General features: G+C 43.4%; 1 protein-coding gene across 1 annotated transcript; it reads right to left on the reverse strand.

Moving 5' to 3' along the window:
• Positions 1-10,043: 10,043 nt before the first annotated feature.
• LOC136470924 (putative F-box protein At1g65770) lies at positions 10,044-11,720 on the reverse strand. Its single transcript, XM_066468653.1, has one exon. It carries the CDS (start codon positions 11,689-11,691, stop codon positions 10,528-10,530), a length of 1,164 nt encoding a protein of 387 aa, XP_066324750.1. The 5' UTR covers positions 11,692-11,720; the 3' UTR covers positions 10,044-10,527.
• Positions 11,721-11,894: the final 174 nt, after the last annotated feature.

Consider the following 11,894-nt stretch of genomic DNA (forward strand, 5'->3'; position numbering starts at 1 on the left):
CATCTAGTGTTCGCTTGCTCGTAAACGATCGTAAATTTCTAGCCGAGAACAGTGTTTTTCTCTCACACTAAACCAGCCAGCAGTAAATAATCCATGATCGTTTACGGCCTCCCGAACAGGCTGTAGGCTTTTCCTATTGCAGCTCTTTCCATTACCATTCTAATTTTTTTATTTTTTTCTTCGGTGCATCTCCATTCTATTTTTTTTAATTTTCCATTCTATTTTTTATTCCCTTTTTTCCTGTCCTCAAGTCAGTTCAATGGGGTCTTCCAGTTGAGGTAAAAATTATAAGATCTAAACAAAAAAGTGGTCTGGTGTCCATATATGTACAGATTTGTGTGGGATCATGCATGGCTTGTGTGAGATCAATAGAACTTTGTGACTGAAAATATATATCCAGTGTTCAGTTTTATTTTCCACTGTGTTTTAATTTCGGTACGTCACCCAACGCTTGCTTAGCTCTCTCCCTGAAACTGTACTACCACTACCAGATATATGTTTTGTCAACTTATTAGTGATTGTCAAGATATTTGTATTTTCATTTTGTAGAGAATGGATGTGACATGCATGTGACTGAGTTCCGGTTGGAATTCCAAGTCCTTTCGAGTCACTCATCTCTGGTGCGCTCTATTTCTCCGTTAACCTGGTCCAGTTCGCTGGTCTGAAATTGACTGAAAAATACTATTCTGGCTGAATTGTTGTGAGAGAAAAACACTGTTCCGACTGAAAAAAGAAGCCGAACAAGCCGAATATAGGGTAAGCCGAATAGAGCCATAAGTTGTACTTGCTTCAGTTGAAAACTGAAAAAGAAAAGACGATAAACTGAACTGGACTCGTAATGTGATGGCAATAAGTTTACATATAGAAAATGTGGGAATATTTTTATGGTCTAGACTAGAATAGGCAAAAAGGCAATCTTGCGGTCTATGCTGAAACCACAAAATTTACGGGCCCTGTTCGTTTGGCTTATAATCCGTACTTTTTCAACGAATGAACGGTATTTTTCTTTCACAACAAATCAATCAATAATACTTTCAGCTATGATTTATCAGCCAAGCAAACATAGTAATGGATGGGACGTAGTAGCTGCAGTAGCAGTGGTACTAGAGGCCGTCGCGCCCCTTGGAGCAGAACAACTACAACCCGTCTTCTCCTTCTCCTTCTTGTTTTTGTCCTTCTTATTGCTAAGCTCGGCCAGACCCTCCTTGAGCTTTTTGATTCGCTTGTTCTGTCTAGAAGAAGAGTAGCCCCAGGACTGGTAGCACTCTCCAGGTTAACCAGTCGTAGCGCTCCGTGCACTGTCTGTAGTTGCACAAGTTGCGTCTACTCTACAGGAAAAAAACATATATAGAATCATGGTAGGTTGCAAAAACATAGAATGACGGTGATTAACTCAGGCTTTTGAAAAAGCCAATAACAAGGTTTTACACAATGGGGTCTCCAGTTTAAAAAGGAAAGAGCAAACTCCACACCTCAGCGCCAGCTTACAGAAACAAAAGGAAGAACGTTCTACTGGCTATTACAGACATATGTTACGATAGAAAACACGATCAGAAAACCTCTCAACCGTTTTCTACTTTTATATTTGAATACAAAAATGAAAGTGAAAGGGGTAAAGCTGAACACGAAAACGAACATGAACTTACGAAATATCGAGAATTTCAAAAACGAAATAATTCGAGCGAAATTATGTCGAACACGGTCGGTATACGAAAAATCAATACGGAGGACGAAGTGCATAACAATTAACAAGTGAATAATAATTAACAAGTCATACAACTTTCTTAAAATGTATCTCTATTCGACAACATGTAAGAAAGACATGATTTTTCTAAGGCAAGTACGCGATTTAATATACCGCTGAAACTTTGTTTAATTTTTTTAACATCTTAAAGACCTCAAATGAAAAAACTGAAAACTAGAAAGTTGTAGATCTCGTCGAGAGCTACAATTTTCATATAAAAATCATCTTTATCCGAAATCGTATGGAAAATATGCAATTTTTCTAAGGTTGGACTTCTAGTAGGCCAAATTAGGTTTAAACCGAATTTCGAATTCGGGATATTCCAAAATTAAAAGTAGAAAGGTAGAAAACGGTCTGAAAAATGTCTAAACCGTTTTTATTCCGATTTCGAATTTGCCGTTCCGAATTTCGAATTTAAATTCGAATTTGTCTGAAAATACGAATTCGATCGGATTAAATGTAGAAAACGATGTGGTTCGGTACGGGATATTTCCGTACCGTTTTCATCCTTAGTAACAGCAAATACGCCCTATATGACCATAATATCTGAATAGGATCCTTGAAAACTTTTCTTCTGGTTCATCCATCCCGCCAAACGCTGTATTGCCCCCTCCAGCTTGACCTGCTTGTCGGCCTCCTTGGACAAATCTGCCCACATCCGCAGATGATTGATAGCCATATGAATCGCAGGATCAGGATTTAGTGGGAAGCATTTTTCAATGGCCATTTTATTACGGTTCTTCCAGACAGCCCATGAAAGACCTGCAAATAAAGTAAAGACTATCCTCTTAGGGATCCCAGGCCTCCCTGGCACCCATTGGGATATAAGTTCCTGAATCGACAGAGGGAAACCCTGTAGAATGACGGTATATAGACCGGTACAGTTATTATTGAGATATATACACGTATATCGTTGATTGATACTCGATAATATAATGGTCGACCGGACAAGATTTTCATGAAGGCGAGGCGACGATATATAATTAAGCAGGGTCAAACATTGAGCAACAGACAGACCTGTTCGCTTGTCTTATAAGCCGTACTTTTTCAGCGAACGAACAATATTTTTCTCTCACAACAAATCAGTCAACAGTACTTTCAGTCATGGGTTAAGCAGGAGAATGATTGCCAGTAAGACAAGACATTCAGTAGCTAGGCATTGGTCGATCATCTGTTCTTTCAAAGTTGACCTTAAGATATTTCCTAAAAAAACGACTTTTGGTATTAAAAAAAAGAACTCCTTCCAACAGGAGTATACTAACCAACAGGAGTACAAACTCTTGGGAGATGTAGTATATATGTGCAGGGACGGAATGAAGGTGTGTTGTAGAGACAGTTTTTTTTGCACCTTCTGCTAAGATTTGGGTCGAGAGGTAAGTTGCAAGTCCCATGGCGTGCGATCGATGCAGAGTATGTATTAGCTAGCGCACTGCAGCGATTCATCATCCACGACCACGAGAGGAGGACCCATCATCATATATACCGAGGAGATTAATATAAGAACGAATTGAATCAGTAAATAAGAGGCCTGCAGGCGGATCCGAGGAGTGTATACACTCACCGGCCTCGTAGCCGTGGCCAGCGTCGCGGCGTTGGGAACAATGCTGCTGCTGGGCGCCGGCTCTGGCGACGACGACGACCGCGCCAACAGGTGACGGAGGCAGATCGCGCGCAGCGAGGACGAGCCGAGGATCGGCGGCATCTCGATGAGCTACGGTGCCTGCTCACCCTGCTGCCTGCTGGCCATCTTCTTCGTCAGGGCTAAGGTTTAGGATCGGAGGGAGGGAGGCCGGCGGCTGCAGCTAGCAGACTACTTGCAGGTGAAGAAAGAAATTGAAGGAAATTACCCCTTAATAAGGGCTCCTTTGGATGAAGGGTGTCCAAAACCACGTGTGTTTAAGCTCCCAAGGGGTTTTCTACTTTTCTCCACTGCACTTGCCATCCCAGTCCTCAGGAGACGGAATCCCCTAGTGGGAAAAATTACCAGCTACCATTTGTGAAACATGGGGATACAAATCCCGGACGACAAAAAATATTCAGAATAATCAGAAAAACACACAGAATTCAGAAATGATGTTTTATCAAGCTGAAACTTAGCACCACAGATAAATTTAGTACTGATACGTAATTCATTTGCATAGACTTTCAAGATTATGGAAGTAAAGACAGACATGTCCAGTTCAAGCAAGGAATAAACATAAAAGCGGCATCTTGGAATGCGGCAAATTGGAAATTTCCAGTGACTGGCTTTGACATTTCATGATATGCCTCTTCAAATGTCCTGGACACTCAAACCTGCATCAACGAACATTGTCATTATCACAGATGTAAATATAGGAACTGCAAATACTAATGTTAACTGCACACAAGATCATAGCTAGCAACAGACTATCAGATTAAATTGACGTCAATACCTATAATTATTATGGTCACTACTATCTATCAAGCTTGCTATCAAATTGGTAACGGCTTCTAGTCAAATATCATTTGTGAAATTGGTAATTGCACTCAAAACATACTGTATCACCAAAAACGGATTCAGGCTGCATACTTAGGCCCCTTTGAAATGCTAGAGTTTCACGCAATCATACAGTACTCACAGAAAAAATATTGGATTTGTGCAAATGAAAATCTGGTTGACTAACTGAAAAGTTTTCGCAGTTTCTCAATACTAACAAAGAAAAAATCTGGTTCACTATCATTCTTCTTGAGCAATAATTATATCAGCTTTCATTCATACAGGATAACTCAATACTAACAAAGAAAAAATTTGGTGAAATTTAGATTATGAAAAATGTTGCAACCCCTTAACCATGGTGATTAATTGATTTCTGAATTTAATTGTTCCTGTCCTAACTTCCATTTTCTAATCTTCCAAGTAATTAGTTAGTTGATTTCTACTCCTATTGTCTTTTGGTTGATTCTGAGGGTAGGTGAATCTTGCAAGGAATTGATTAATTCAGTTGATTTTTGTAGGAGGTCATCATCACGCTACAGATTTGGGCCATACTTTTGCCAGATTTTTTGGTTTGCCTTCTTCTGCATCAGGCTAAGTTGCCTATGGTTATGTTGTAGTTTCAGATCAAATGGCTATCGGTTGCAGGAAGGAAAAAGGAAGAGCTATATTCCTAAAAAAAGGAAGTGCTATCAGTTGCTGCTAAGGTCTTGGTGGAGAGAACAACAGAGAGGAGGAGGTGTGTTCGCAATTTGACCTGCTGCTTGCCCATTTGGAGGAAGAAAAGAAATAAGCTAGCCATTGGGAATTGCTTGCTTGGTGGAGAGAAGATTATAATTCCTAATATAAAGTTGGCAATACAATAAACTAGAATGGTATGGTTTGTACCCCTGTCTCAATTTATGAATCATTACAGAACTAGGATAAATATATGTGCTTGTCTACACAGGGATATGATTTGCTGAAACCTGAAATGATGGGTCAGGAAAGGCAATGCTCCATTGTTTCACTAAGATCGTTGTTTTTTATGATTTCAGATTCCTATCCTACCATCTGAAAAGCGGAATAGTTTGTCACCTTTTGTCTTCAGAGCACTACCCTTTTAGCAGCAAATGATAAACTAGCCATTGACTTTTGGGGGCATTGATTAAATTGCTATTACTTATTAGTCACCTCAGTAGTTAGTTTAATGGATGCTACTGTTATTTTAGAACTGAACTATGTATCAACTATAATCAAATGGGAGTAAAAAAAGATAGACACTACATCTTCTAATCGTGAATAAATCATATGACTTTATTTTCTCTCATTTTAACTGTTTATGCTTCTCCTTGTTTTAAATAGATAATAATAGTGTGGACTTTGGATCAACGATGTATTGGTGTATATACAAAACAGGTTAGGCTATCAGACATGTCGAGAATCAGAAAGTTTTACTGATAGGCACCGAGTTTTCTTACCAGAGACTCAGACAAGCTGTTTCAGCGTCCCATCGTAGTGTCACAGTGCCAGAACGGCATGTTGAGAGGCGGGGAAGCTGCCCACGTTGCACGCCCCGTAATGACCAGGAATCACACCAGGTGGGAACGGGATGGAGTCCGTCTCACCTGAAGCAATGTTGACTGACCAGATCCTCACAGTGCTGGTTACTCCATCGTCGTCTGCTATGTATATAGTGTTGGCAAGCTGATTCATTGACACTGCAGCAGGAACGACCAGGGCCTGGTTTGCCCCCAGGTATACTGCAAAGTCGCCTATGTCATATGTGCGGACAAGGGCATATCCACCACCAGGGAGGCGATCCAGAGAGTAAACTGTACTGCTCACCACATCTTCATAAGATACAGAACTCACTTCGTTGGTTTCCTGGTACTGAGGACATACCCATGAGCTCTGTTCGTTTCCTAGACGGAACTCACTTCGTTGTAGTTTCCGCTGATCTTACAGTGGTGATTGGGCTAGTTGAAGTCACATATCCTGGGCCTGTTATACCAGAGCAGTTGGTTTTGCTTGAAATACCGGCAGAGGGGGCTTCACGGATGGTGCCATGGGGCAGTTATGGTAATCATGTCTTCAAATGTGGTGAAAGAGTTTATGTCAGTGTCATGAAACGTTCTGTACCCAGCTCTCTACACTGAGTATAGAATGTTTCATTTGCCAGATCATAAACTCTTTCACCATATTTGAAGATATGATTACCATAACTGTCCCATGACAGCATCCCTGAAGCCCCCTCTACCGTTATTTCAAGCAAAACCAACTGCTCTGGTATAACGGGCCCAGGATATGTGACTTCAACTGGCCCAATCACCACTATAAGATCAGCAGATATGTGACTTCAACTGGCCCAATCACCACTATAAGATCAGCAGAAACTGCAACGAAGTGAGTTCCGTATAGGAAACCAACAGAGCTCATGGGTATGTCCCAGGATAAAAATCCTGGCAGCAGCGACCCCGACTCGACTGATCTGGCAGCTCCGGACACCTTCAGCTCTGTTGGTTTCCTATACGGAACTTAAGATATATGATCAATCTGGCAGCTCTAAGATATATGATTAATATATTTTAGAAAAATCATATTTTTTTTACGGAATTAAATGAAAAAAATTTATATGAAAATTATAGATCTCGACGAGATCTACAACTTTCTAGTTTTGAGTTTTTTCATTTGAAGTCGTTAAGATGCTCAAAAAAAATTAATAACATATTTGAACTCAAGGGCATTTTTGTCTTTTCACACCTGCAGTTTGACGGCGTTAGAGTCCAAACTGACGTAAGTGGCATGGAGGACATAAAAAAGTTGGAGTAGTGACGCTGAAGACCGCTAAATTTTTTCAGGAGTATTCAGGGGATTACGATCTTTTATAATGGCACACAGGGAAAAGTCTCAATGACTTATCTCTGCAGTCGCTGTGCATCTAGCCGCTCACTCCCATCCGACGGTGGAGCCAGAAATATGAGCTGCCCCACTTGGCTTGCTGGGCCGGCCCAACATCAGGCACGAGCACGACGCACGTACTGCATTTTTTCTGGAGCGAATCCTCATTGCTTTGGCGCCGTCGCGCCGGGCTCACGTTTTTGACGCGAGTGGTGCAGGTCGTGCGGCTGCGATCGGTGAAGGTCGTGCGCCAGGGTCAGGTTTCTGCCTGTGCTCTCCATCGGCAAACTGGTGCCAAAATCTCTACACTCGTGCCATCTATTGCTCTCTATTGGCAAACAGGCAAACTACTTCTTCTAATTTGATTGTTTTTTTTGTCCTCCCTTATTGGATTGTGCTTGAATTGATCAATTGAAGGAATGACTGATATGAAGCTCGAAGGAAACATCAAATTGCAGTAATATGCATCATTGTGTGCATCTTAATGAAATTGCAGTAACCAGCAACATCTTTTGTGCAGCCATATGAAATTGCAGTAACCAGTGACATCTTTTGTGCATTGCATTCACAATAGCATTTCAAATCAATTTACAACACAATGGCGATATTTACAGCTTCTATAGTCACAATTTGTTTGCTAGCACCTAAACAATTTACAGAAGGGATTCCCTTTACAGAACTGATAGCAATTACAGTCTCCTTCCATCAGTCTTTTACAGGATCTTGTTCCGACTGTGTGGGGGATTTTTCCCTTCTATTAGATTAGATAGATAAAAACAAGTTGGAAGCTGACCTGTGGCCCCTAGACCTAGAGAGCCCTGGAGCCGCCGGGCCACCTCGCTGGGCTAGTAGTTAGTGGGCCTCCATTAAGGGGCCCGTTTGTCAGAGAAAACGTTTCTCTATTGCATCGCACTAGAAGGGAAAAAAACTGAGCAAGCATATGTTATACTTGAGTCTGGCGGCCGTTTTTCTTCTCCAGCAAAACATTATCCATCCCACATCATTGTCAAGTATCTGTAGTCTACACCTGCATTAGATGCTGTTTCCATGTAGGCTTGCAGATACATTGCTGGCGCTCAAGAATTCAAGATCCGAGGCTGTCAGGAGAATTGTTTATCACGGACCTGCTGTCGGGTTTGGTCGCCTCATCGGAACGATCGTCCGTCCTTAATTTCCACATTGCACGTGGATATGCTTTCACAGTTTGCGCTATGGAGTTTTAGCCAAACTTGTACATATGAGATTTGCTCAGAGCAAGATTAGTTTAGCAATATTGCCTCGGCCTAGGTGTCTGTTCCATCGTTTTATCGGAGTATCGCTACTGGAGCTTTGCCTAATCTGGTAGCGCTGGCCTGCTCGTAATCCAACTACCTAATTCACCTCGTAATCTAAGCTGCCGCATGGACTTTTGAACCTCGTCACATCAGTTTCTCTTTCCATACACGAAAGATTTTTTCCAAGTGGTGGTGGGCGACATGTGTGTGTGTGTGTGGAGAGGATGGAATGGAACTGGAACGGACGCGGTCTCGAGGTCGCCGGTCCACGGCCACCACGGGCGAGGCGGCGGACGCCCCACGACGCGAGGGCGAGGGCGATCTTTACTGGGCCGTGTGGGAACGGGCGCCAGCGAGCCGGCAGATGTTCCTCCACACGACCCCGGGGAGGAATGCGAATTTGCGCCGCGCAAGGAGCTAGGAGCCCCCCAAAAAGCTAGAGAAGACAGCAGCCGCGCCGGCAAGCGCAACTGTCCAAGGGCCAAACCAAAGATCGCCGCCTCTTGTCCAAAGCTACGCCTCTCATTTATGAAGAGAGAAAGGGAAGGGAAAAACACCTTACACTGATATTGTTTTATTGGCAAGGTTTCAGGTCCTCTCTCTTCGGTATGGAAAGAATCAGTCAGATGGTGTGTAGAATTTGGCATTGAAGCTAATGCAGTCATTGCTGTTCCATATGAATGGAGACTGCCTCATTGCTACAGAAAATCATTTAGAAGAGGGACTTGTTTTTTTTCTCTTCAGATTATATGAATATATTTAGGGCATTTGTCCAATATAATGTATACTCTGCCATGTTGTCTTTGAAGTTGATGCCAATTTGGCTCATATATTTATTTATTGGATGCTTATTTAATCATTAGTTGTGTGGCCGTGCATGCTTATCTAATTAGTCCAATATGTGTACCCTCACCAAACGCGCTGCATGCTTATTTGTGTGGCTGCGTGCATGCCAGCGCACAAACCACTAGCAGGTTTGGGGAGGGTTTGCCCCCACTAGCAGGCGTACACGGATGGAGAGCGCAACCAAGAAGCAGAACCACAAAAGCCCACTCCAAGAACAGAACACGTGAACAAGGCTGAACAGGAAAGAAGCCCACCCCTGCACAGCAAATCCTTTGGGGGAGATGGCTATACAAAACCCAAACAAAGGAATGAAAAACAGATGGCATCGCAGCACAGGCTAAAATCTGCTTGATGCTCCAACTCCTGATCATTTTCAGAATTAGAATAAATGCCATTGCACAAGAAGCCTATGGTGCACCATATAAGATGCGAATACCAAATCTCAAAATAATTCATGAACCGTGCAGTCAATGTCAACCACAGTTTACAGGTTAGCAAGAAGGTAAAGGTTTATTTTTCTACTTTTGATGGGGTAGTGCTGCTCTGAGTTGGCTGCTAACAACTTGCTCTTCACTTTCTCTGAATTATAAAATAAATTTTCGTCATTGTTCATATCTCAGTTTAGCAACACAAGGACCAATGCCCTCCTGTACTTGCATTCCATAGGAAATGAAAGAGGAAACCAATGGGCCATATTCAGATATCTTCCTGAAACAGGATGGCAGGATGTAGAAAATAACACTGGATATCAGATGGTAGCTTAGTAATTACTTGGAAAAGGTGATGGATGGTGCTGAAGTTTTCACCGATTCCCAATGTCAGAACAAGCACTTGGGTCTAAAAATAAAAACAAATCACCACACAAAGTTGATCTAAGTGCGAGAATAAAAACAAAGAGAACTTAAAGCCCTGCTAGTCCATATTACTGATGCTACAACCTGTATGTGGAATTGAAAGACAACCAGCAAATTAGGCAATGCAATTATTGAGACTTGATACATACCCTCGAAAGAGGGTTCCATTGATATAACATAACGAGCATTCAAACGGTCTAAAAATGTTGATAGCATCATGAAGGGGGCACAAGAGGTCAGGCAGTTTTCCCCAATGCAAACGATCATAACTAAAGGAAATTCATGAAGAACTTCCTGCATCATAAAGATTTACCACAGGAATTTCATAAGGGCCTGTTCGGTTCCTGGGGTTCTGAGGTCAGGAACTGTTCCGGCCTGGATCACTTATCTAATTTATATACACTGCTCTCAACCAGGATATATTCCTTCCCAGAACCACCTTAAACGAACGAGCCCTAAGGAAATTCCCTCAGCCTAGACAAAGGCCTTACCTGCACCTAACTCATTGCTTCTTAAGGGTTTTCTTGGACAAAACCAGGCATGCGGTGTCCAGTTGGGTTTTCTAGGACAAAACCAGTCATGCGGTGTCCAGTTGGTTGTGTCTTGCTTGAGCTCCTCTGGGTAAGGGATTTCTTCCATAACATCAGATCCCAAATGGAACACAGATATCCAATACTTTTGGTTGTAAGGTTTATTATCTGCGTAGTAAACACAATTCCTCTTGATCGAAGGAAACTCCTTTGCAGAGAGGGAAAAAGTGTCCCCTCGACCCACAAACAGCGAGTAGTCACCAAGGTCCATCACCCTCTCGTGGAGCTCCACTTGCAGGTCCGGCATCCACTCTGGCTTGTAAACTTCAGCCGGCGATGGATGGTTTCCCAAACGCAACACCACAAGCAACAGCTCGCCGTTGCAGGCTACCAGGTGCACCCCACGCATGGGATGAAACCTGTCACACTTGCAGAGCTTATTCACTACGGAGCAAATATTGTACATCCGAGTACACTTGGGAGAAGGAGTGTTGAGATCACAGATGATAATGTTTTTCTCCACATCGATGTAGTATGCTTTTCCTTCCAGGAATGCGATGGAGCCAATTTCGAACGTACCTCGCTCATACATCATGGTCCAGTCGGCATCTCCAGGGCGCCAGAGGAGCGTCTTCTGCCCTATCCGACCCTTGCGCTGCGTAGCAATCGCAAACCAGTTGGACGATATGAGCGGATCATCGGAGACAAAGATCCGGGTGAGAGGGCTCGGACATGGGAGAGAGATCTCCGTATTGGAGAGAAATTCCCACAGCACGAGCCGCGTTGGGGATCGGTCGTCGTCGACCAAGGCGAGCCAACCCCGGGACGTGCCGCAGCAGTAAGGGAAGCCGGCCGGAGGAGCACCGACTTCTATCCTCCGCGCACCGCGACGAGGGAGGCGGAGTGAGTAGTCGCCGATTGGTATCAATCCGCTCCGCCGAGCGCGGCCAGCAACGACCCATGGGCGGCAGGCGGCTGGGAGAGAGGTGGAAGCTCGCCAGTGGGGGCAGACCTGGTGGATGTGGAGGAGGTCGGCTTCGGAGGACAGCCGGCCGGAGATCTCCTTGAGGAGATCGGCGGGGAGGGACGACCAGCCGGCGGCAGCCATAAGGATGAGCACGAGGATAAGGACTAGGACTAACCCTTTTTATTTGTTTATCTAATCTCAAATCTCCGACCTCTCTCACATAACACTGTTCCGGGCACAGTAAACGTGCGATATACAGTAACGGGCTTCCATAAACAGTATTCGACCCGTTAAGGAACAGTACCAACCTGCCAAACTTTTCACTGTTGACGGGTTTCGATGAA

This window comes from Miscanthus floridulus, chromosome 8 (assembly GCF_019320115.1).
Source record: "Miscanthus floridulus cultivar M001 chromosome 8, ASM1932011v1, whole genome shotgun sequence".
In the NCBI taxonomy this organism is placed as follows: Eukaryota; Viridiplantae; Streptophyta; class Magnoliopsida; order Poales; family Poaceae; genus Miscanthus; species Miscanthus floridulus.

What these genes read in the sequence shown, in the direction of transcription:
- LOC136470924 (XM_066468653.1), bottom strand. Translation starts at nt 11,691, where the DNA reads ATGGCTGCCGCCGGCTGGTCGTCCCTCCCCGCCGATCTCCTCAAGGAG.